We start from the raw sequence: 26,254 nt of genomic DNA, 5'->3' as shown, positions 1-26,254 counted from the left end.
TGTTTGGATGTTCCAGCTCGAACATTACACGCAGTGAAACGCACTGCTACGACACGAACATGACCATCTTTCATAAAAACGGAGAGTTTACGGGTTTTTAAAAACATATTCATGAAATGTTCACCACAAGTACGCGTGGTTAACGCGGACATGATTCCTCGTAAAAGGTTTCAGTTTGGTGTTCTGACATCTTAACACCTGTGTCATTGCCAGAAAGGGTGAAACCTGTTCTTATATTTTCATACTCGCAAGAGAGGTCCCATGATGGGGCAAGTGCTGTTAGCGAGCACCTATGAAGGCCGGCACGGCACACTAAGGGGTGGGTGGCCAGCACCACGCCCAGCCGCCTTCGTCTCCCCAGTGGCGATGTTTACACACGGCACCCGGCAGAGGTCGCAAACGGGTTTTGATTCCTTACCCGTACCCGGCCGCAACAGGGTCCCTACCCGTACCCGTACCCTACCCGAAATGAGTGACAGCTACTCACCAGTGACTCACGGCCTACCCGTACCCGGCCGCACCAGGGTCGCAAACGGCAACCCGTACCCGGCCGGGTACGGGTAGCCGGGTATCGGGTAGGGTACAGGTATCGGGTACCCAGTTGCGACCTCTGGCACCCTGTGCTCATTTGAGGCTGAGCCGATCGCGTAGAAGAGGCCCAGGACCAATCCAAATAATCGTCACTGGTGTTGGCCGTGACGGGATAATAAAACTTGGGTCACCGAGTTCGTAGAGCAGCGCGCGAATCCGCTGCGCTATCGCAGACCCCCAGTGTCGTCCACACGTCCCCACAGATCTCCACGCAGAGAGGTAACTCGCAGGCAGGAAAGTGATGTTCCAGTGGCGATGAAGAGACGCGTCCTGTGACCGTCCGAGTGGTTTGATGAGCGAGGTGAAGAGTTCTTCTGGGTGGATGTTAAAGCCTCGGGACACAGATGATGATAAACACATTCCTGCGGAGGAAGCTGGTAGGAACGTTGGGTTGCTCGGTCAATGGCCAGGGTCAACGGCGGCGTGGTGTATTTCGCAAATATGCCTGACTGTGAGGGCGGGCACAAGCCGGCGTGAGTAGGTTAAACGTTGAGTTTTATAAGGGCACCACGGGGTGACCAGCCCCTCCCCACCCAGCCCCACCCCCCACCCAGCCTCACCCTCCCCACCCAGCCCCTCCCCACCCTCCCCTCCCCACCCAGCCCACTCTCCCCACCCAGCCCCTCCCTCCCCACCCCCCCTCCCTGCTCGACGGACGGAATAATCCCCTGTGGGCTGGTGTAACCAGGAGGTTCCTACCAGTGTGATGACAAGCCAAGTGCATTCATTACACTACGAGTCGGCATTTAGAAAACTCGATCATCGATAATTATCAATAACCAAGGCTCGGATATCCCAGCTCGAACATTACACACCGTGAAACACACGACTACGATACAAACACGACCATCTTTCATAAAACGGAGAAAGAGTTGACGGTTTTTTTTATATTTATTTATAATTTCGCCCCCCCCCCCCCCCACCGTTCTTATGTACAATATTAAACGTGTAAAGCCATTTGCAAAGGTTCATTTGTCGACCTCATGTCGTAATGTTCTTCCACACCACATCCCAGCTCGCACCCCCACACCACGGTTCTGTACAAAAGTTCTGGTGGCAGTAAAATGCAAAACCGCCGTGATAACTACAAACACACCGAGACGGCATCGACACACACTCGTGTAACGCCGCTTCCATTGTAACACCGATCACTGGCGCCACGAAAGGACCCAACCGAACTTCAAATCTCTTGCTCAGCAAGGAGTCCCGGCTACATCGCGATGATGTTTGGCTCCAGTTCCATTTGCTCGCGAGAGATTGTCTTCGTGTCGGGAAGGAGAAAACAACATGTTTACACACCTGACCGGGTACTCATTTCAGGCTGAGTCGACCTAGGGGAGGCCCAGAACCGCTTTAGATAATCGTAAATGGTACGTGTTGACCGTGAGCGGGAAATCCGAACCTGGGTAGCCGGGGGTTCCTAGCGTGTCGTGCTCACCGCCACAAGGCTACAGCTACCCCCACAACACTCAGCGATGCCATCTCCTGGCCACAACTCACAAGGCCCACGCCTACAAACACATGGCAAGCCACAGGGCTTGCCATGTGTAATGGATATACATTGTAATTTATATGCATACATTGTAATTGATATGCATACATTAACCTCCCCAACCCCCTCTGGCCTTTGCACCCGATTGGCTCACAGGTGGTGACATCACATTTATATCCCTCTATTTAAGAACGATAGCAGGAGGATTTCTCCACAAACCTGGCTGTCCGCCTGATGATGCTAGCTGCAATAACTGGCGAAACGTCGGACTCCAAATGTAAATGTTGTGGGCTTCCTCTCCAACACACCGGTGCACTGTACTAGTAACGAATTGGCACGTTCTGTTCACGTGACCAACCTTACTAATTGGCTGTGTCGGGTGGTGGCGGCGGCGGCTTTAACGAAACATTTATATTTACGCGATCTGACCCAAAACAAAAAAAACCTCTATTCCGGACATGGCAAGCTCCCCCCTAAGTGGTTGGTGGTTGGTCACGCATCTGAGTGACAACTCGCCAGGCAAAAAAAACTGCTGAGACTTTCGAGAAGAAGCGGGCGAGATCGGGCACCTTCGCGGATGGTGGTGGGGGGGGGCTCTCGTGCGCCGAACGTGATCGCGTTTCTTCCTCCGGTGAACAAAGTGGTCTCGACGCCACCTTCGCAACTACACTCTTGATCTGCACCACCCGCGCATCCACACTCGGCAACAACAACAATCGCAACCAAGCTGCAGTCTAGATTTTGAAGCTTTCGTGACTGCAAGGATTCATATTCTTAGGTTTTTTCGGTAAAGTCACGTAGGTAAAAATTCAAAATTAATAAAAGTAAAATAAAAATAAAATAAAAATCACGACGTTTCGGAGGCAACACAAGCTTCCGTCTTCAGGTGGAACCGTCACAGCACGCTTGCTGTATCAAGTATCCCTTGGAATCTCTCATTTACTTGATACAGCAAGCGTGCTGTGACGGTTCCACCTGAAGACGGAAGCTTGTGTTGCCTCCGAAACGTCGTGATTTTTATTTTATTTTTATTTTACTTTTATTAATTTGGATTTTTTACCTACGTGACTTTACCGAAAAAACCTAAGAACAAGCTGCAGTCGGCAAAACACGACGAAACTCGCGATAAGGCCAAGGGCTCAGTTGCATAAAACAATTTGAGTTCAACATTCCCTTAGTGCTCCCACCCCCAACATGTAAATCAGGAACTAAATAAACATGCAGATATTTCGCCTGCTTTACATAACTGTCCCTCCACATATCAAAGTGTTTCTTTTATTCCACATCCCATTATGTAGATAGTGCCGCAGGCGAATTGTCTGCTTGTTTATTTTGTTACTTATATTCTCCATAACGACACGAATGATCATTCGGAATTAAACACATTATGCTGCTGCTGCTGCTGCGTTGGCAGTGGTGCATAAGCACAGTTAAACATCACACACACAAAAAAAGCAAATCAACATATTTGTCAACAACACTGCGTGTGGCCTTAATGTGAACGAGCATACAATAAGGCGACGTTTCGGGCAGTGGTCCTCCTTCATAGCACGTAAGAGAGGAGGCCAGAGAGGTACCCCCTCTGACTATGTGCTGTGAATAAGCGGGATTTCAAGAAACGTTTGCCGTTTACTGAGTTTCCCAAAATCCACTCCTCACCCCCCCACCACCAACACGCTCCGTTTTTCCGCGTTCACCAATTCACTCCCACGGGTCTCCACTCGTATTCTCTCTCTCTCTGCCAGTGCACCAAAAAACTGCCTGGAATCCCATCGCTTCAAACGCACCCATTGGTTATCCTAACTCCTCGATCACAATTTGATGCTAAGCTGCGATTTAGTTTATTTGCGATGAATTGAGTTGCAATTCCATTTGACGTCACACGTCCTTGTTTGTTCACATATTAGTATGGTATTATAGTCACCATATATCTCCTGATTAATGTTTCCCGCAGCTTAAGTTTTGTAATATTGTGCTGTCTGTGTTCAGTGTGGAGGTAAATCTTCCCGAGCAGATTTGCGCTGTTGGGAAATTATGTTTTGCAATATTTTTTATTCCTCGACGCGCGATAAGCGCAGTTCTTTTAGTTTTAGTTCTGATTTTGATTTGCTATGCTTTGGTACTTTTGATGACCCAGGTTCACTCTTGCAAATTAAGGCATCGTGAAGTGTCAAAGGCTCACTGGCAGACATCACGGGACAGACCCGGGTGACATGGGTGGACTGAGATGACTGGCAGATGCACCACCTGTGCCCTCCGCTGTACCAACTTCCTGCATTTTAGCCAAGCACACACACACACGTACACACGCGAACATCACACACACACACTCGGAAACGACCGCCACCTCAAACGAAATACGCGTCCAACGCCGCCATCTTATCCCTGGGCTTCCTGCCCCCACGGAACCCCCCTCCGCCCCCACCCCTTCCCCCCCTGCCCCCCACTGGGCCAGCACCCGCCGGTCCCCCCCGGCCCCCGCCACGCCGGGCCCTCTGCGCCCGCGCGTGCTTCAACTGCACAAGCGGCTCGAAGACGGGGTCGCAGAACACGCAACCCACGTGCCGCGTCGCTCCGTCGGGCAGCGGCGACCTCACCACCTTTGCCCCGGTGGCGGCGGCCGCCGGCTGCTGCTGTTGTTGTTGGTTGTTGTTGTTGTTGCCGGCGCCGGCTGGCGCTGCCGGGTACTCGACTTCGACGAGCGCCGCTTCGCACGACTCGCAGGCCCACGCCGCGCGGGCGCAATCCTCCACGTCCGGCGGGTCCAGCCGAGCCTGCGTCCCTGTAACAGCGACAACGACAACATCTATAGAGCGCCGCAGCATGGCAAGCCTCTACAACGCCACCGAGTGATGATGGTGATCATGATGTTGATCAGATTTTTGGGGCCGCCGCAGTGGCGAGATGTGAACTACCTTGCCTGGTATACCGGAGGTCGCGGGTTCGATCCTGACCCTGATGCCTGTATATTTGGAGTTTGCGTGTCTCTCTCTTCATGGTCGCGTGGATTTTTCTCCGGGTCCTCTAGTTTTTTCCCCTCCACATTTAGAATCAACAGCACGCGTTCAGAGTCTTTGGCTGCTGTGAATTTCCACGTGACAAGCCGCATCGTTGAGCTATCATTTGTGGCCAGGTGGGTCGCTGAAAAAGAACTGTACTCCCCACTCTGCCACACGCAGACTTCCCACACTCGCACTGCCACGTTTAACATTCCGCGCACTAGTCAGGTCCTCGCGGCCACCAACGCGTTTTTATCTCTCAAACAACGGACGAAAGCAGCAACTTAATCAATGTCGAATAAACGCGAGTGCTTAGCGCCGCTCGGGCAGCTGGATAGCCGAGCTGTCACTTGCGTGGAGCCAACGTGCGCAGACGTGACAGGTTCAGATCCATCTGCCGCCTGATTGGGGGTTCTGCGCGAGTTATAAAGAGCACAAACTGATCTTGAGTGGAAATTAGTCGTCGTCAACCAAGGATGAAGGACTCCCCCCCCTCCCACCGCAAGCCATCACCGCACCGCCACCTCCTCCCACAATCCTGCGACGCAAGATCCTGCACGCCTAGCCCCGACACACACGCATGCGTGTATGTACTGTATGTTAAACTTCTTTCACACCGTACGAAGCCAACCCTGCTAATCGGAGGTGCGGGAGAAGGAAAACAAACTAAACAAAAAAATTCTAAGAAAATGAGTTTTCAATCTAGATGATTTAAAAGTGGATAGCTCCAGTGGCTTCCTAATATCAGAAGAAAGAGCGATCCAGACGGACGCAGAAGCGCATCTGAAAGTGCTCGATGCAGTGACTGTCTGTCTGCGTGTGCGGCCTTCAAAGAAAACTCGATAATAGGTGACGTTTCGCGTAAAGGACCTTCATCTAGTGCTCTGAAGTGTTCCTGAAGAATGCGTCGAGCCGTCTTTACGTTCCTAATGCTGCGGTGAATGCGTAGCGCCTCTAGTGGCTGTGGGAGTTATGTCAACCAATACTAACAAATCATATTCATGATAAGCAGCAGCAGCAGCTGTGGTCTATCCACTGCTGGACGAAGGCCCCCCCCCCCCCACCAAAACGTTTCGGTGAACTTTCTGTTCTTGAGGTCGCCCTTGCAAGAGGGTTGACACAATGTCAATGCTAAACGGGCACTTGACAGGTTAACTTATGAGACAATTACCGTCGGTTAAATTAATTAAGGTTTAATGATTGAGTAGCGATCTCTCCCGTCAGTGGGACCACGGTGCGGAGGGGGGGGGTAGTGAAGTCGGGAAATCAATGGCTCTATCGATAACGCCAAGGGGAAATATATGTGACGTGAATATCATAATTCAAACAAAACTAATTATTATTTCCATTCCGTTTGCTTACCCGGGAGGATCCTGCCAAGCTCTTTGTGCAGGAGCAGGCGGCGATGTCGCTGCTACGCGTGATCACAATTCAAGCAATTTTGCGCGTCGTTTTGATGTAAAATTCGGAAACGTGACACCGGCTACTCTTGTGAGTGACGTCGCGTGGTCTTTTGACATCCGCTGTGAGCGAAGGGGACGGCGCATGGATGTTGAGGACGGTGAATTCACACTGCGGCGTTAATCTTTTTTTTCCGTGCAAAATTTATTTACATATAGCATCGTCAGCCATGAGCAATCCACTGCTGCACGAAGGCATCTCCATGCCACGTCGGTCACGGGGGTTGTATCTGTCACTGCGTCTGCTACTCTCCTTGCATCTGTCGCTGAATCTGCGCGTCTGTCTCCCTCTCCGCATCCGTACCCTGCATCTCCGGCCTGCCCCCTGGGTCTCTCACCTGTCTCCTGGGTCTCCCACCTGTCCCCTGGGTCTCTCACCTGTCTCCTGGGTCTCTCACCTGTCCCCTGGGTCTCCCACCTGTCCCCTGGGTCTCTCACCTGTCTCCTGGGTCTCTCACCTGTCCCCTGGGTCTCCCACCTGTCCCCTGGGTCTCCCACCTGTCCCCTGGGTCTCCCACCTGTCCCCTGCGTCTCCTACCTGTCCCCTGCGTCTCCCGCCTGTCCCCTGGGTGTCTCACCTGTCTCCTGGGTCTCCCACCTGTCCCCTGGGTCTCCCACCTGTCCCCTGGGTCTCTCACCTGTCTCCTGGGTCTCTCACCTGTCCCCTGGGTCTCTTACCTGTCCCCTGGGTCTCCCGCCTGTCCCCTGGGTCTCTCACCTGTCCCGTGTCACTCACCTGTCCCCTGGGTCTCTCACCTGTCCCCTGGGTCTCCGCCTGCCCCCTGGGTCTCCCGCCTGTCCCCTGGGTCTCTCACCTGTCCCCTGCGTCTCTCACCTGTCCCCTGGGTCTCCCGCCTGTCCCCTGGGTCTTCCGGTCGTCCCCTGCATCTACCACCCGTTCTCTGCGTCTCCCGCCTATCCCCAGTCTCTCCCAGTCCCATACATCTACCCCCCCGCCGGGGTCCCCGTATCCAGCCCTCCATTTGTCCGCGGCACCTCCGCGTCTCCGAACAGCAGTAGCGGCACCGCAGGCGCTCACCCGACGACGACGCCGCCACCACCTTGACGCGCAGGGCGCCGGCGAAGAAGTGCACGAGCACGCTGCAGCGGTTGCAAACCATGCGCCAGCGCGGGGCCGAGAGTGGGTCGAAGACGAGCACCCCCCCCTCGCACTCGACGCACTGGCCCACCCCCAGCGCCAGCAGCGAGTGGGCGCACGTCGGGTGCGTGCACTCGTTACAGCCCATGCCTGCAGCGGGGGACGGATGGGGGGGGAGGGAGGGAGGTAGATATAGAGGATGGGAGTGACAAGGGAAGAGTAGGAGGGAGGGATGAGGGGAGAGCGAGGGAGATGGAGGAAGGAGAGAGGAGGAGGAGATGGTGAGAGAGGGACAGGAGGAAGAGGGAAGGAAGCCCAGTAAGTGGGATTATGGGGCAGGATTACCCAGAGGATTACGATGACGGATTACACGGAGGACGCGGAGGATGCGACGGGGATGGCACGAGGAGGAGGAGGAGGATTACGGAGATGTTTTCACAGACGGACAGACACAAAGGGAGCGGAGGGAGCACACAAACGATAGCACAGAGCAAGACACCCAGGCATGCCGCTTGCTCCCCTTGCCCCGAGCGCGAGCGGAGATCCAGAGTGCCGCCTCAGTGCCTCCGACACGGCCACTACGGACCGCCTGATACCCAGATTCGAACCCATGATGTCACCAGCGATGGACTCATTCTCACCACTGAGCTACATGGCCACTTTGGCGAGCGGAGTGACAACCAAGACTCCAGTCGTGTTGGTAAATGCCGTGAAACAGAATATTACAGAACTACTTCTTGGTACCCCTTCATCAACAATAATAAGAATTTACATTTGCAAGGCGCATTCCATCCCTAGATCCCATTGCACCACCCGTGTTTGGAAAGCAGGAAATAAACAGAACAAGGATAATTGGCCAAAACTCGGGGTGAAGGCCAGTTTAAAGAGGTGAGTTTTCAAGGCAGCCTGAAATATATACAAAATATATTGGGAGCTGCACTGACCACATTTGCTAAAATCACCGCGGGGCAATGCTCTAACCCGAGGGGCATGGTGGGGTGGGTTGGCTAGGTGTGCGGGGGGGAGGGTGTGGTGGGGGGTGAAGTGAAGGGGGGAGGGGGGAACGATGACCACCCCCGCCCACCTTTCTTCATGTCGGGGAAGGGTGGGCGGCTGTAGCAGTAGGGGCACAGTGGGTAGCTCTTGCCGCGAGGCCCGGACGTCCACAGCACCAGCTCGAACTCGTCCAGCGGGCAGCGCAGCTCCTTGTAGAGCTTGAGGGCGCCGCCGTGGGGCAGGCTGTACGTGTCGTCGCAGTGCGAGCAGTGCAGGCGGCTCGGTTTCGCCTGCTCGGTAGAGGGGTGGGGGGGGGGTAGCGCGGGGGAGGGAGGGAGGCGGTCGCAGAGAAGAAAAAAAAGAAGGGAGTGATGATAATGATTCAATGTTGACAGAGCGTCCTCCTGGAGCCATCTCAAGAGCGAGCTCTACCCGCGATAGGCGGCTCGGTTTCGCCTGCTCGGGCCGGGGGGGAGGGAGTTGGGAGCGGCAGAGATTGTAGCGGGGGGGGGGGGCAGTCGCGGAGGAGAAGAGAAGAAGGGAGTGGTGATAACAATTCGATGTTGATAGAACGTCCTCTTTGAGGTGTCTCAAGAGCGAGTTCGACCGGCGATAGGCCGCTTCCATCTCACCACGTTTTATTTCAAAGGGCAACCCCCCCCCCTAGTGGCAGATGTGCCCTGTGTGGCACAAGGTGACTACTTCAGCAGCTGGTCTGTGAGAGGGCCTCTTTGAGTCTGCTATTAGGATGGGGTGGGGCAATGATTGCTCATTCCGGAGGAACGTGGGTGGTTCTGACAGGCGAAGTGGCGTCGTTCTCCGAGAGATCACGCGATGACGTCGACATCATCACAACGATCGACCAACGCAAAAGGTTAAGGCGCAGCCCTGCAATTGCTCGCTCGTGGTGGCCAATGCCAGAGGAAGAGGTTTTCACTGGAGGGAGCCCGAGAGAGAGCCCCCTCCTCTCAGGGATATTTATGGCCAATTCTTCCGCACTGAGCAGACGTCTCGGAAGAATCAGCATCAGAATATTGATGTATACTGGAGGAATCCGATAAAGCTCTTTTGCACACGTGTCCAGTTGAGGCAGGTCACAACAAACAATACAAAAACACAATAGGGGTGAAAGGTATAGGAAAGGTAAATAAATCACTTCATAAACAAATACAAATAAATTAAACTATTTTTATCTTATCAGGTAAAGCCCACTGAGCTCGCGGTTTATTTTTCAGGAGCGACCCGGCCATTAAAAATGATTAGACGTTTGGACTACCCACGCTCTACCCCACCGGACACACGACCGCCCACCCGTGGACTAACTGCGGTGTCACTTCGTTGCAACTGCCGCAACCATCGTTGCAACTGCCGCACCATCGTTGCAACTGCCGCACAATCGTTGCAACTGCCGCAACCATCGTTGCAACTGCCGCACCATCGTTGCAACTGCCGCACCATCGTTGCAACTGCCGCACCATCATTGCAACTGCCGCACCATCGTTGCAACTGCCGCACCATCGTTGCAACTGCCGCACCATCGTTGCAACTGCCGCACCATCGTTGCAACTGCCGCACCGGGAGATGGCGCGGAACGGGCGACTCTGCCGGCAGGCCCCGTTTCGCTTCCCTCGTCTGATTCACGATCGCTCAGCGACCCGTGTCCTCCTCCGAGCGCAATTCCAAAGCGCGCGTCCCTCCGCCCGCTGCTTAAACACCATCCATCATCTGGCTTAATTTGCATGATTAGCAGCTGCACAGTGTGACTCTATATGTTTGTAATTACAGTTGCTAATTGAATGCCCCGAGGCCAGTAATGCACAGCAGCCAGCAAAACACACAGAGAGAGAGAGAGAGTGCGAGCATGCGCAAGGATAGCAAACCAGAGGTGACAAGCATCAGGTCATACGACATTGTGAAAACAAAATTATAATGATAAGATCATTGATTTATCCGGGGAAGCCTCGCCGAGTCTCAAGACTCCAACTCAGGTGGATCCTGCTACACTGGGCTGTTTGGTCAATTCCGTTTCGTGAGACGGCACGGTGGCGTAAAAAAGCCACCGTGCAATACACGCAAGGGGACAACACTAAAACACTCTACACGGTGGATTTGAAAAATCTACTTGCTGTACTGGCCATCTCCTGGCAAGCTCACAGCCCAATATATAGCAACGAGCTGTGCAATTGTGCAGAAATAACGACGTTGGCAAATCGGAATAAGGCGCGTCTATGATTAATATTTTACGAGCTGACCAATCGGTGAGCATTGACGAAGCAATGGATCGTAGTCACAGCATTTGCATATACAGTGGTGTATGAGGCATCTTATCTAAGTTGTTCAGCAAGAGGAATAGACAATAATAAAAAGAACACAAATGATGATTTGCAATTTCTTTATCAATCCATTGCTGGATAAGAGCTTCCCCACAGCAGATCGATCAAAGGTGTTGTTTTGACCATACCTCGCCATGCTGGTGCAGTGGAGGAAAGGAGTTGGGGTTACCCAAGACCGGTGCAGGTACGACTCGCTACTGACGTCAGCCGTTGCCGCAAAATGAACCCAGGTCGCTTATTGGATTCATAATTGCAATGCGCTAACCACTGTGCCACCGCTCCACCCACAAACGGAGAGCGTACGTATGTATGAATGTTGAACTTCTTTCGCACCGCATGTAGCCAACCGTGCACACTGCAACAGCATTGTTCATTATCGTCCAATAAGGTCCAGCGGTGGCCGACGCACCAAGCACTTTGACGATCCATCCTGGTGGATCTCAACGGGATTCCGATTCACCAGAAAGCCCGTGACCATCAATTACGCAGATGGGTTAAACCGTTAAAGCCTGTAATATACTCTAGCCATGAAAGCACTAGCGCCGTCTATTGGTAGAAGTTATTACGTTTTTTTTTACGTATTAATTATTAAGTTGGAGATTTCTACTTGCCATCAGCTGTAACGAGCACCATAGCTTTACGATGTTAGTGTCCGTTCCGATTTTGTCTCGAGGTCCACAACGACATCGTGCATTCCATCCCGCGCATTGGTGGCCACCGAAGCGGATCTGGTTCCCGGCGCTAGCAGAGGCCGTTTCTTTGAATGCTCACGTGCGATGCCAAAGACGCCTTTCTTGGCACCCCGATGCTTCGACTTCGTCACAGCTGTCACCGTTGCATCTACGAGAGCGGTCTCCTCGCAATGGAGAGCTTAGTCCGCCGAGGGAGCCGGCTGTATCACAGCAGAGTGAGCACTTCAGGCTGGCCGTCGACATCCCAAGCGGACTGCGATCCTCAAAGGAATGGTACCGCCCCTGTGGTGGCCGCCCCTCCCCCCTCGCCACCATCCCCCCCCCCCCCGCCGTGATCCATGTGAATAAAAAAAAAATCACTCGAGACGCCGGCGTATGACAGCAAGAGCAGTTCATGCGAATGCTGTCGCAAGAGGTCACACATTTGGCGCGACGGTCCTTCGCTGACTACGCGTGGTGAATAAATATATAACCGGGCTTAAACAGAGGGCCGCATGATGCCGTTCGTACTCGCTACGACCGTTGTTCGCTGGTGTCTTCAACAAGCGCGGGCAATTGGATAAATGACCTAAATCACTAAAATGGCTTGATGGGTCCTTCCAGTGCACGCTATCTCCACTGACAACGGCATTTTGGCGGCACAGAAGAGAACGTTTCACGGGGGCGCACGGAGCGCGGTGTGGAAAGGGCACGTGCTCACGTCGCGTAGATCGCGGCTGTGCGATGGGACACAATTTCCAATGAGACGAGACTCTTCTTCTCCCGCCGCGCATTAAAGATTCGCGGAGTTACGCAGAGGATTCTTTTTCACCCCCGCACCGCAACCGCAAGCCAGCGGGTCACGTGACACGCGACACGCACGAGCGGGCGACGACAGCTTTGACCGTTACTGGCACTGGGTGCTGCTATACGAGGAGGACTTGAGCTCGTGTTGAACGGCTTGTCGGGATTCCGAGCGTCTGACAAGGGCGGTGTGAGGTCACGCAGAAAGAGAGGAAGAGTGAAGGGTACACACACCAACCCCACTACTACGGAGGATGAGAAGTGAGAGTTGCTTGTGCAAACACACACTCAACACCACCTCCCCCGCACCCACTACAGTGACACACGTAGGGCAACCACTGACCTGGATGTACTTCATAAAGCGACGGCATTTCCCGCAGCGCGAGTGAGGTCTCCCAGTGGCGGCCAGCGGAGAGAAGGAGACCTCCATCAGCTCATCCATGCCTGTTCCACCACAAAGAGAAAGGCAAAGACCACCCGTGTAGCCTTTAACAGACTGTTGGGGCAAGTGCTGTTAGTGAGCACCTATGAAGGCTGGCACGGCACACAAGGGGGTGGGTGGCCAACGCCATGCCTGGCCACCTTTGTCTCCCAAGTGGTGATGTTTACACACTGCAGCGTGCTCACCACTGCGCCACCGCTCCCCACAGATGAAAACACACACGGACACACACACATACAGACACGTACAGAGACGCACACGCACAGAGAGCGTGTTCCCAGCTCAATCACGTCTGCCAAGCAAGGATAAGTGTAAGGTTAATGATGACAATGATAATGATGACAATGATAATGATGACAATGATAATGATGACGACGATAATGATCATGACGAAGACGACTAAAATAATAATGTAGATGCCAATGATGATTACATTAAGGGTGATGAAGAGGCCGCGATGCCGATGACGATCATCACCATGACAATGACAAAATAAATAACGGATGACGATCAAGCTCACGACAACTGTGAGAACAACGACGATGATGACGATGGCGGCGATGACTAGAGTAAGACAGCACGCACCGGCAATGTGGTCGACAAAGTAGTGGAACTTGCGCTGGAAGATGCTGAGCGCGTGCTGCAGCACAGCCTGGAAGTCGGCCTTGCCCATGGCGATCAGGTTCAGCTGCTTCTCCACCGAAGCCCGCATCGTGGGTAGCACCAGCTCAGGGTCTGCGTTTGCACAACCGCACATTAGCCTTCACAGACTCTTGGGACAAGTGCTGCGAGCGAGCGCCTATGAACGACGGCACGCGAGGAAGCAGGTGGCCAGCCACACGCCCGACCACCCTCCGTCTCCCCAGTGCTCACATTCACACACCCCACGAGGTACTCATTTCAGGCCGACTCAACGTAGGGGAGGCCCAGCACGGGTTCGGATATTCGTCACGGGCGATGGCCAAGGGTTAAAGTCGGACGATGGCGCGCACGCAGGTATGCGCATGCACACACGCACACGCGGTCGGATGAGAACACTGGCAAAAACAAGCTGGTAAAAAGGGGGAACATTTTGAAAGGCCACGTGTTGATTGTTGAATACACACGAAGACGAATGGTGTGCGGCGGGGTTTGGCCATCGTGCTAAAAGGGATGATGATGAGTTGCGTTGGAGTGGAATTGCGCGGCATGCAAATCCGATGTCCTTTGAGAGCGCTCAAGCCGAGCTCCGCGCAACGAACATCAGGAAGCGACACGGCCAGTTAGAAATGGCAATGAGGTTGGGAAGGTTGGCACGGGTGACGGTGGGGTGATATCAGTGTGACCATAGGTGAGGGAGGCAGTGAGTGTGGGATGGGTGAGAGAAGGCCGAGGGTGAGATACGATTGCAGGTGGAGGAGGAGTTAGTAGGGGGTGGTGAGGGTGAGATGACAGTGCAGGTGAGAGAAGGGTGAGTGTAGGAGAGGTGTGTGTGACGGTGGGGTAAGAGGAAGGGGTGAGGGTGGAGTGCGGGAGTGGCGAGGCAGAGACGAGAGATGGGTGAGGTCAGATTGAGAGCCGGGGTCGTGAGTGAGAGGCAACGTTCCCATGAAGACGGCGTAATGGAATAAAAACTACATCGCTCTTTTTCAGAAGCGACCTGGCCACACAAATGATAACTCAATGAAGTGGCTTATCGCGTGGAAATTGACAGCAGCCAATTACCCTAAACGCACGTTTCTAAATGTGGAGAGGAAAAACCGGAGGGCACGGAGAAAAATCCACGCGATCGCCGGGAGAAGATGCAAACTCAAAATATACAGGCGTCAGTGACAGGAATAGAACCCATGCCCCTCCTGTACACCAGGCGAGGAAGATAACATTTCACCACCGGAGTGAGAGGTGAGGGAGAGGCGAGGTCGCATGAGGAATGAGGCGAGTGGTCGGAAGTGAGGAGGGCGATGAGGTGGCGGTGAGGTTGCCCACCGATCTTGTGGTAGCCGTGCACCAGCACGATGCCCAGGTTGGTGGGCTTGAGGCGGCGACCGCTCTCCACCGTCACGTAGTTGCGTTGGCACACGTTGTTGATGTGCACGGGGATGCTAGCGTCCGTGCCTGGCAGGGAAGGGGTGGGGTGAGGGGGGGGGCAGGGTGGGTTGGGGGGAGGGCGTCATAAGTCAAGGCAAGTGCGAGTCAAGATCCATCGCCGGGGTTCCTGTTAGGACGAAGGAGAAATTATAGCTTCTACGTGACTACATCAGGGTGGGCAGTAGAGTGCCATGTAGCAAACATCTATTGTTGGACTCTATCCCTACGTAAGAATAGGCTTTACCCTGTCTGGCAAAAAACCAGGAAATATTAAGATGTTCAAACACCAAATAGAAACCTGTTGCAAGGCATCAAGTCTGCATTAACCAAACATGCTTGTGGCAAAACATGCAAACAAACATGCGCTGATAATATGTAGTGTCTTTGAAACCGATTGTGAGAGTCATGATGGTGCGTGAATGTATGTTGAACTATTTTAGCATCGTACATAACCCACCGTGCTAATCGGAGGTGCGGAAGGACAACATGCTAAGTAAAAAAGCAGTTCCAAAGAAATTAGTTATCATAGCTCCAGTGGCTTCCTAATATCGGTAGAAAGAGTGTTCCAGACGGCCGCAGATGCGCATGTGAAAGCGCGCGATGCGGTCACCGTCTTTGTTCGACAGCCAGCCAAAAGCCGCTGCTGGTGGTTTATGCCCCTTAACGAGATCAGCGAGGTATTGCGGTTCACCTGTGGCGAGCACTTTGTGTGAAATAAATAATAACAGGAGACGTTTCTGGCAACGGCCCTTCGTCGCAGCACACCGAGAGGCCACTCTACCCCTCGAACCTCCGTGTGTGCACTGCAGAAGGGCCATACATTTTCTACTATTGGCAAATGTGTTGAGTTTTTAGAGATTACTCAGTGTCAATGAAGGCAGATATGCAATCGAGGTGTTTTAGCGCATGTGCTATTATACGTTGTTTTTCTGTTAAGCACACAGTGCTATTGACGGATGCGTTGTATCGCTTTGTGTTGTACTGCATTGCACTGCGTGGACCGCTACCCCGCGTGTGCCGTGGATGAGCACGCACAAAGACAAAGATCCCCTGTATAGCCTGCACCAGACTGTTAGGGAAAGTGCTGTTGGTGAGCACCTGTTAAGGCCAGCACGGCACACGACGAGGGAGAGAGGGAGGGAGGTTCTGCGTCGCTGTACTGGTGTCGTACCAATGCCGTGCTTCTCCATGAGTGTGATGAGCTCGGCCTCGGTGAGGTAGTCCGGCGGCCCCGTCTGCCTCTCCAGCAGCGCCACGCTGTCCACCGGCAGCTCATCTCCGGCCACAACCGCTGGCAGGCTCTCCTCAAGCGGGATGGCCTGCCAGGGCATCACCTCTGTGTAGCCTGCGCGGTCAAACGGCATCGCAAAAGACAAAGATCCACACCCCCTCCCCCCACCACCGGCACCGTATAGCCTCAAACGAACTGTTGTGTGGTAATTCCTGTTAGCGAGCACCTATTTCGGCCGGAACAGTGCACGAGGAGTTTGGGGTGGCCAACACCAAATCCCCCGCACCTTCGATTAACACGGTTGGCTCGGTACAGTGTGAAAGAAGTTAAACACACATACATTGTCTCCCCAGTGCTGATGTTTAAGTACCGCGCCAGTCACTAATTTAAGGCCAAGTCGCTGACCAAGCGGGAGGCCCATGATCGGTTCAGACGTTCCATCACTGAAATGTTGGTCGTGAGCGGGAATCTAACTGGTGTCGCCGCGTTCGTTGCAACGCGCTAATCGCTGCGCCACCGCACACCACACAGCACCACACACACAGGGGAGCCAACATTGGCCGGCAAGCTCCGGCGACACCGACGTACCGGCCGACACGAGCGTCTTGCCCACGCAGTGGAAGGTCTCGCACGCGAGCGACAGCGTGATGGTGGTGAGCAGGTAGCGGCAGTCTTCGCTCACCGTGGCGATGAAGTGCCGTACGATGTAGTCGTACAGACGCCACGCGTCGCCACCTGGCGATTGTAAGAAACAAAAATACGTCCGGTGATTAAAAACCGCACGCTCGTAAACTCGCTCACACGCTCGGTTGTAGCTCGCTCGTCAACTGGTCACTCGCTCAAGACACTCGCTCGTTAACTCACTCAGGCGCTCGCTTGCACGCTCCTTCAGCCACTGTCTTAATAAGTCACTCGCTCGCTCACTCACCCACTTAGGTGCTCAATCGCTCACTCACTCGAGCACGTGCCATGTCACGAAATTCTCATTTTGAGAACTGAAATTGAGCAAAATTAAAGTGCAAAAAAACACGTTATGATAGGGTTTAATTATACCAGTCTTTGGGGAAATCATCAGCTCAACTCACCACACTTGAGAACCTGCTTTTAAACAACGATTTATTTGGTGGCGATGCTGCTGCTACGTTCGCAGTGGTGCACGAGCAAAAACAAAAATGACTTAACACCTTCATCAACACTAATGTGGCCCTAAAAAGAACAAGCAATGGACCTTCACAGCACATAGATGGGACTCTTAACCTCTCCAGCCTATCCATGTGCCCTAAACAATGCCTATTATATATATTTTTTCTCTCTTTACGGCCACAAAACCAATTATTGACGAACGCGTTGAGTTGGTTTAATCGCAGGCATCTGAAAGCCGGAACTTGAGCCCCATGGTCTCAGCGGTGCCGTCTGGACCCTGGGTTTGCTGCGCCACGCGCCGCGCAGACCCACCCAGCTCGCTCTCTGTGGCCGCCCTCATGGGCGTGATGGGCGGGTGGTCGCCAGCGTCGCTCCCTTTGCGAGGTTTGTTCAGGCCCTGGGCCAGCAAGGCCCTCACCTGTGGGCGGAAAACGCACGCGAACCGCACTCAAAGACAAAGGTTCCCCGCCCGTATAGCCTTCAGACTGTTGGGGCAAATGCTGTTCAGAATAAGAATCCGAATACCTATGTATACTGGAGGAATCCGATGACCTATTAAGCTCTTTTGTAAAGATGTCCAGTAGGGGCAGATCAGAACGTGACAACAACAAACAATGCAAAAACACGATAGGAGTGCAAAGTATAGGGAACGTAAACAAATCACTAAAAAAAAAATATACAAATAAAACTCAACTAATGTTATCTTATTCTTAGGTTTTTTCGGTAAAGTCACGTAGGTAAAAAAATTAAAATTAATAAAAGTAAAATAAAATAAAAATCACGACGTTTCGGAGGCAACACAAGCTTCCGTCTTCCGGAGGCAACACAAGCCTCCGAAACGTCGTGATTTTTATTTTATTTTACTTTTATTAATTTTAATTTTTTTACCTACGTGACTTGACCGAAAAAACCTAAGAATATGAATCCTTGCAGTCACGAAAGCTTCAAATCTAGAATTAATGTTATCTTACCAGGTAAAGCCCACTGAGCCATTAGCTTCTGTTTCAGAAGCAACCCAGCCAAAAACGATAGCTCAACAAAATGGCCCGATATGACGAAATTTATAACAGCAAAATAATCTAAACAATCCAAGCGAGCCGAGGCGAGGTTGGACAAGTTTGCGGTGAGGTATGCATGTATGTTGAACTTCTTTCGCACCGTACATAGCCAACAATGCGAATCAGAGGTGGGGCGAGCGGAGTGCTTATCCGGCCGGCGCCGGGCTTACCAAGTCCCCCCAGAAGGGGCTAGATGCCTGCTGGCGCAGCGCGTCCTTGAGGTCGAAGTTTTCGGGGTAGCTGGTGGTCTCCGTGCGCGGGTAGCTGATGTAGCCCTGGATGTAGAGCCGTTCCGCCACCTGCATGCTGTGCTGAGGCCCCATGCCTCGCATTACGCACGGAGAGATGAGCACAACAAACACGCGCCACCAACTCCTAAAGCAGTGTTCCTCATCGCAAGATCCCCCGTGTAGGCTTACAAGGCTGATGGGGCAAGCGCAGGTAGCGAGTAGCTCCTATGCCAGTGTTCCTCACTGGCCCGCGTGGGCCACCGGCGGCCCCTGGTGGCCTTTAGTGTAGCCCCTGACGTGCGGGGCCCCCCCGACAATACACAAATGTGAAAACACCCCTTGTAGGCAGTGTGACGGCCGTCGCACTGATGTCTTATTGGCGAAAGTGACCCCCCCCACTCCTCCACTGAAAATGAGTGAAGAACACTGGGCTAAAGGATAGCAATTTACGCATCGTTTCACGAGACCGGAATCAATCGTGACCGATACTTTTTTTTTTTCCACCGAACATCCTCTTAGCACTCATTTTCACCACTGTTTATGAAACGTTGGGCCAGAGTAGGGTTCACCTTTATACTAACCTATAATTATTCACGCAAACGTTCAGTTCAATAACGCTCATCTTTACAAGGGTTACCGCACTCTCGCCACCACCTCCCCCCCCGCCCACCGTTACAGACGTGTAATTGAATAAAACTTTCCCCTCTCGTACCCAATTAGTGCAGAAAGGATTCTTGCAGTAAGGGGTAAATATCATTTAATGGGCCCTTTTTCAAGCGGTAGGCCTCGTGCGACTGCGGGCCGTGAGAAATGAAGTAAACCGAACGATTTATTTGACCAGATAAGGCCCACTGAGTTATTGCCTTTTTTTCAGAAGCAACCTGGCCACAAATGATAGCTCAACAAAGTCGCTTATCATGTGGACATTTATAGCAGCCAAATACTCTAAACGCATGTTGTTGATTCTAACTGTGGGGTAAAAAACTGAAGGACCCGGAGAAAAATCGACGCGACCACGGGGAGAACATGCAAACTCGAAATATACAGCAGGCGGCAGGGTCAGGATCGAACCCACAACCTCCTGTATACCAAGCGAGGTAGTTAACATCTGGCCACCATGGCACCCCATTCCGGAAAATTCCCCGTCCCTGGTCGATCGCGATTGGCGACTCCCTCACCGAGAGAGGAGCTGGCTATGCGCAGCATCTCCACCGTGTTGAGAGCCAACGGACGCTGTTTCGCCTTCTCCTTCTGAGTCACGGACAGCACCTGACCCACGCCGAGACCAAGTTATAGTCAACATCTCCTGTGACAGACTATTACACGCTTACATACACAAAGGCAAGAGCCAAAGATCCCCCCGTATAGCCTTTAACAGACTGTTGGGGCAAGTGCTGTTAGCGAGCAGCACCTACGAAGGCCAACACCGCACACGAAGGCGGAGGAGGTGGCCAGCACCAAGCCCGGCCGCCATTGTCCCCCCAGTGCAATAGACGAGAAATTACTTTCTTGAGCTGCGCGGTTGAGCGGCACGATACAGTATGCAGAATAATACAGTGACACGGTGGCGTACCCTTAATTATTTATCCCACCATCTTACCGTGAGCGCGTGGTACGTAGCATAACGTCAAACTTTTTCGTTACATTATTTATGGGGAACTTCTTTTCACCCCAACACACATTTCCCTTAACGTGGCACTTTTCAGAAGCGCATCTACGACCGCGTTAAACGACGGATTGCCGTATGCTACGCACGGCGGACCTTCGCTCGTACGCCAATTTATGAAGTGGCAAATGGCAAGCGAGCTGTACCTTGGCCACCGTGGCTCCCCGCACCATGGCGAGGAAAGTCTGCGCCACCTCCCGGTCGAACATGCGGCCCCTCTCCCACTCCAGAGTCAGAGCCTGGCCCGCCACCGTGCTCACCTATACGCGTGTTTGCGTGCCACCACACACACGTGTGCAAATCAACACCTGTACACACGTGTACCACCGCACCCATATGCATAACAAGCAGACATACGTCAGTCACCGAAATTCACATTTAATGTGATTTTTGTGGTCCAATATACGATATCTTCACCTTACCCTGTAGTACCCAGGAACATATCCTCTACCTTGGCCTGTAGCACCGACTACACGTCTCCTCTACCCTAACCTGTAGCACCCAGTACGTCTCCTCTACCTTGGCCTGTAGCACCCAGTACGTCTCAGGTTTGAACGATTGGATGCGGTCATGTCGCTCCACGCAGAAGCCCAGCGTCGGCGTCTGGCACGGCCCAAACGAGACGAGCGACGCATCCAGGTCGCCATACTTCCCCTGGAAGTACTTGGTCTGGAACCTGTGGTAACAAGACGTGCGCGTTGAAGGCACAGCAAATTCATAACCCCAATTCGTAAAAATCCATCTACACCCCTCCGATCACAAGACATCATCCAATCAAAATGGGATTTTTTTGTACAGTTTAGTACGCAGCATAAACAAACGGTGCTTTTCCTGGAACATTTTATTGTTTTTGTAGGGGATGTTTCAGTTTGCGTACAGTAAATTTAAAACGCGTCTTGTAATTATATTGTTTGTTGCGGTTGCACCCGAATCAAGCGCCGAATGGCTCACAGGGTTATTCCAAATAAATGAAAACTGAAACTGAAATGAAACAATCATCACTGCACCCCCCACTGAATGTCAACAGTGGCGGCGACGGTGGCGACGCCTACGTGGCAGCTGGCGCCGAGACCTGGTGAAGGCGCATCCGACGCGGAGGTCCACTTCCTGACGAGCGTCCACAGCCAGCGCCTCAAAGCGGTTGGGCTCGGCCAGCTTGTTCATGGCGTTGTGGATGTCCGTGTCGGTGATGGCGCTGAACTTGGCTCGGAACACGACCTGCTCGGAGCCGTGCTTCACTGGATATGGCGCGATGGCGTCCAGGACCTGCCGAGCCAGGGGTGAGGGGGGGTGAGTCGGGGGGGTGGGTGGCAGAGGGTGTGACGCCGTTGGGAGGCGGTGGTGAGAAACTACTGTCGAGCACGGAACCGCCGATCGATCGATTGATCGAACACGGCACTCGAATCGTCGATGACAGATTCAATTCACTGTCGCATGGCGGCGTGTCTGTCTTGAAGGTTATATGAGGCCTAGGAACTGATGCAGGGATAACTCGTCACTGGCGTTGGCCATGGCTGGGAATCAAACTCATTTGTCAGGAGTTGTGGCGGAGTGCACAAAACATTGTGCCGCCACCACCCCAAACCCCCTCCCCATCCCCCAAGTTCATTAACACTACGGATGTAATAGCAGGTTGGGGTGGAGTGATGCTGCAGTGGTTTGTGAACCCAGCAACCCGAGTTTGATTCCAGGCCACAGCTAACATCCCTCACGAGTGACATCTGAACCGGTCCTGAGACCGCTTCCCTTAATCAACCTGCACTGGCCAGGATGGTGAAGCAAGGTAAAATAGTGTGGGGAGGCCTTCATCCAGCAGCGGATTGACAAAAAAGTATGAACTCATAGGAAGTCAGCTGGTTCGTTCGGGAGGTTCATAATGGCGGTGTAAATATATATTAAAAATAACTGATTCTGAGCGATCATGTCTTTCATGCTTCTTTACAAACACGTAAGTAATTACACGACACAAACAATTTTAAAGATAACTACACTGCTGGGTTATGCTGTGTTTAACAATGAGACCAGGTGTAAAGCCACCTCACCTCAAAACAAATGTTCTCTCCCTCTCGGTCACAGTCCAGCCACAGCACCACGTAGTCGCATCCTTTGCCCTCGATCTACATCCCACACACACACAAAATCACGCCGCCATCTATAGATATATAGCGTGCAAGTATCCGGCCGTGACACTGTGAATCTCCCAAACGGTACGTTGGACGAAAAAACACATTGAAAACGAAATAGTTCTCTTGGCGAGGACATTGCTGCAAAGTTGTTGCCCCTTCCGAATTAACGTTTTACATACAATTTTTTTTACAAAAATTACATCCAATACAAAGCAATGGGAGCCACAATCTTCCAGGATAAATTTTTGCATTTCGTTGCCAGAATTGTCCAGAAGATGGGTCGCCTACATTGACTTACATTGAAACCCACTGTTTAGGAATTACGTCACCGTCCCTTCGGCCATGCCTGTGGCTTCGCCGCAGTGACGTCAGCCTACAGGAGATGAGTACTCTCCCAATGCTCATTTTAGCATAAAATCACTGTGTATTTCTTGACAACAGTGGATGTGGTGTCCCCGGTGAGGAAATATGTTCCTGGTCGATCACCCCCAAGGTGGTTGTTGTTGTTTTAAAATGCGTTCATCCTGATCTTGATATTTCGTCTTATTGGTTCTTTCGGTAAAGTCATGTAGAAGGGAAATAATAAAATAATAATAAAACATAATAAAATACAACGCAAGCAGCCGTCCTCAGGTGAAGAACAGGGCTGTCGGAAAGACAGCCCTGTTCTTCACCTGAGGACGGCTGCTTGCGTTGTGGCCGAAACGTCGTGAGAATTGTATTTTATTATGTTCTATTTTTTATTATTTTATTATTTCTCTTCTATGTGACTTTACCGAAAGAACCAAGAAGATGAATCCCTGCAGTCACGAAAGCTTTAAATCGAAATTTAATAGATCTTCGCTTGAAGAAAACAGACTACACATCTTAAATTGGCTCTCACCTAGTTTTAATCAAGGACATGTAAATTGTTAATGACTATGTATGCAAGTCATCACCTGCAAGAACTTCGCCATGCTCAGCTTGGGGTTTGCTTCCTTCTTCTCTGTAGGAGCCTTGCTGAACAGCTCTGCAGGATCAACCTGGTCCCAGTTGTTGTATTTGCCTAACACACAAAGACACGCAAAGATCCCCCATATAGACCATATCTAATGTGGGGGGCAAGTGCTGCGAGTGAGCACACACCTCAACCAGCACCACCACTACGAAGACATAATTGCATCACAGGAGTGGCTGTGCTTTCATCAACGAGACTCCAAACTAACCTCATCCAGCATGCAGAGTGGGTTGTTTCAGTTTCTCAGATTCAGTTATTAGGTATAGACCTGTCAGCCATGTGGCTCTTGACTCGGGTGCAACCGCAACAAACAAAAACATGAACAAAGAACATCTTAAAGTGATTACAGGCAACAGAGAAATCCAGGAAAAACCAGCAAAATCTTCCAGAAAAAACACCGTAATAGGCATTAGTGCATAGCATGTGTTCGAGCACAGCGTGCGCTAGTGCAGTGTGGGCATTAGGGCAGTGCGAGCGTTGGCATGGCGTGTTGGCGCGGGCGTTCGTAACACGACGCCGGTACCGATAAAGTCGAGGGTCATGACGTGGCCGCACACGGACGTCATCTTGAAGCGCGCGCTCTGCCCCTGGAACGAGCCCATGTACTCGTGCACCGAGCACGCACCGTTGAACCCCTTGCGAGACGTCATGCTGCCTGCGAGACAGCCAACGGGGCACAATCGAACAAAATTAGAGTAGAAATAATAAAATATATTTTAATTATTTTATTATTTACATTCTACGTGACTTTACCGAAAGAACCAAGAAGATGAATCCCTGCAGTCACGAAAGCTTTAAATCGAAATTTAAAATTAGAGTATACATCCTCGCAGCGGCTTTTGGCTAGCCATCGAACAAAGACGGTCACCGCCGCGCGCGCTTTTAAATGCACCTCTGCGGACGTCTGGAACGCTCTTCGTTCGGATATTAGGAAGCAACTGGAGCTATGCACTGTTAAATCTAGATTGAAAAACTAATTTATTTAGAACTGCTTTGTGTTTAGTTTTGTTGTCCTTCCCCCCGCACCTCCAATTAGCACGGTTGGCTACGTATGGTGTAAAAGAAGTTCAACATACATGCACACAAGGACACAATGCCCCAAGGGTGTTGATGATATTTCACCGTGGTTAGTGCGGGTTGAAGTAGATAATGACCCGGTGCGGTTCGGAAATAGCATTATTAGCGAAGAATACTACGAACATTACTTATTTTCCCTGCAAAGCCAAATGGACTCATTTTCACTAGGGTCCGCCATACAATATTTGTATGATTGACCCAGCACCGGGGAGGAAATATCAGAACATTTATTTATCCTGGAAGAATCCGATGAGTATATTAAGCTCTTTTTCACAGACGTCCAAGTAGGGGTGGGTCAGCGAGTTACAACACAAAAAAACGATAGGAGTGCAAGAGCGAAAAGGTAAGCAAGTCACGATAAATAAATAAATAAAATCTGCGGCCACACCTTTCAACATCCTTATTCGTGAATGTAATAAAAATTAAGGTAAGCAAGGCTCCCCCACTCAAACCAGTGGTGTCCATCTCCAGAGCCAGTGGTGAAAATGCCACATTCCTATGACAGTGACATGTCCATCCACGGCTCTGAATGTAGCGTTAATAACTAAACCTGCGGTTGCAAATGTATTGACTGAGTTACGTTTTACGAGATATTGTTTGGCCATTCTTCGTCACGGTGGTCTGTGTGGGGATTCTGAAGTGGTGACTGGTAAGGGGTGGGGTCCGGTTCAGATATCATTCGCCTCTGATGTTCACCGTGGCCGGGAATTGAACTCAAGTCGCCGGGTTCGTAGCGCAATGCGTAACCAATTGCATCACCACATCGCTCATGGATGCGATTACTCGTGGCATAGTAATGTCGACATTCCACGTTACTATGGCTGTGACAAGTGCATCCTGAGAACAACCTCTGTACCGTACCCATAGTAGCGAATGTAGTGTTAATAGTTAACGCTGTAGTATCAAACGTACTGAACCCAGAGGATAGTTAACAACACAAACGATGGTGAGTTTAAGCGTTTAGCGCACTACCCCAAGGACCTAACATCGATGGCGAGACATACCCGAAGCGGTCTTATCGCTCCCCCTATCACGCCTCGTCAACATTGACCAGCGTTGCTAAGTTGGAGGAGTCAATCAACCCCAGCGGCCAACACGACCTCGTGTAGCCCCCCCATCCAGCAGTGGAAACACTTTTTGACTGCAACCCCGCCACACCTTATCGATCGGCTACGCGCGGCGCGACAGAAGTTCGACAATGCACACTGTGGGCTGCCGCTTGCAATGCAACGACTCGGTCCAAGCCACGGCAACATCAGTGGCGAGTGTCATCTGAATGACATCTGAATGAGTATAAGGCAATTTCCACGGCTCTCACAACCACCACCACCACTCCCCACCACCCCACCGATCTTCACCGAACCCGCGCTGGTACGACCAAACGGCCAGGACCGACAACACGGCTAGTGGTGTAGACCTTCATCCCGCAGCGGACAACACGGCCAGTGGTGTAGACCTTCATCCGGCAGTGGATAAGGCCGTGGCAGGCGGTGGGCAATGAGACCGACAATGGCGAGTGAACGGGGGGGGGGGGCCTAAGCCGTCACCTCGCGACAGGATCTTCGCTATTGACTGAGACAGAGACGGCTTCTCCGCCACCATGAGCACCGTGCGCATGTCGAGGCAGTAGAGGCCACTGCTTATTGCCTTGATAATTAATCGTCCGGGTTACACTTTTAACTGTTTTATAAGCTCTCGGCCCGGCTCGGCCTCGCTCGCCCCCGTGTTGCCCTGGTGATGGCGAAGCCTGGATTGAAGGCCTCTGTTGGGAT

At 52.0% G+C, this 26,254-nt stretch overlaps 1 protein-coding gene across 4 annotated transcripts; it reads right to left on the bottom strand.

The window, feature by feature from the left end:
* Positions 1 to 1,463: 1,463 nt before the first annotated feature.
* On the bottom strand, positions 1,464 to 26,254 carry TOP3B (DNA topoisomerase III beta). 4 transcript variants are annotated; one of them, XM_078611832.1, is made up of 18 exons: positions 26,030 to 26,254; positions 23,929 to 24,060; positions 23,347 to 23,453; positions 22,325 to 22,399; positions 21,355 to 21,548; positions 20,802 to 20,958; positions 20,429 to 20,542; positions 19,795 to 19,885; positions 18,557 to 18,711; positions 17,641 to 17,746; positions 16,774 to 16,920; positions 16,126 to 16,299; positions 14,853 to 14,981; positions 13,473 to 13,622; positions 12,789 to 12,889; positions 8,726 to 8,927; positions 7,582 to 7,791; positions 1,464 to 4,865 (listed from the first exon to the last, which is right to left on the bottom strand). In XM_078611832.1, exons 1-18 carry the CDS (start codon positions 26,097 to 26,099, stop codon positions 4,432 to 4,434), a joined length of 2,748 nt encoding a protein of 915 aa, XP_078467958.1. In that variant the 5' UTR covers positions 26,100 to 26,254; the 3' UTR covers positions 1,464 to 4,431. The 4 variants fall into 4 exon arrangements, with proteins under 4 accessions (XP_078467958.1, XP_078467959.1, XP_078467961.1 ...); XM_078611833.1 differs by lacking the exon at positions 26,030 to 26,254 and adding an exon at positions 25,900 to 25,980; XM_078611835.1 differs by lacking the exons at positions 23,929 to 24,060; positions 26,030 to 26,254 and adding an exon at positions 23,614 to 23,919.

The sequence above is a fragment of the Lampetra planeri genome, chromosome 37 (genome assembly GCF_965212315.1).
Source record: "Lampetra planeri chromosome 37, kcLamPlan1.2.h2, whole genome shotgun sequence".
NCBI lineage: Eukaryota > Metazoa > Chordata > Hyperoartia > Petromyzontiformes > Petromyzontidae > Lampetra > Lampetra planeri.
This window is presented reverse-complemented; position numbering and strand designations above follow the sequence as displayed.

Coding starts and splice junctions, on each gene's coding strand:
- TOP3B (XM_078611832.1), bottom strand. CDS start 26,099: ATGCGCACGGTGCTCATGGTGGCGGAGAAGCCGTCTCTGTCTCAGTCA. Junction 24,061..26,029: donor AGCGAAGATCCTGTCGCGAG/GTGACGGCTTAG, acceptor GCTGTCTCGCAG/GCAGCATGACGTCTCGCAAG. Junction 13,623..14,852: donor GCACGGCTACCACAAGATCG/GTGGGCAACCTC, acceptor GTGCAAACGCAG/ACCCTGAGCTGGTGCTACCC.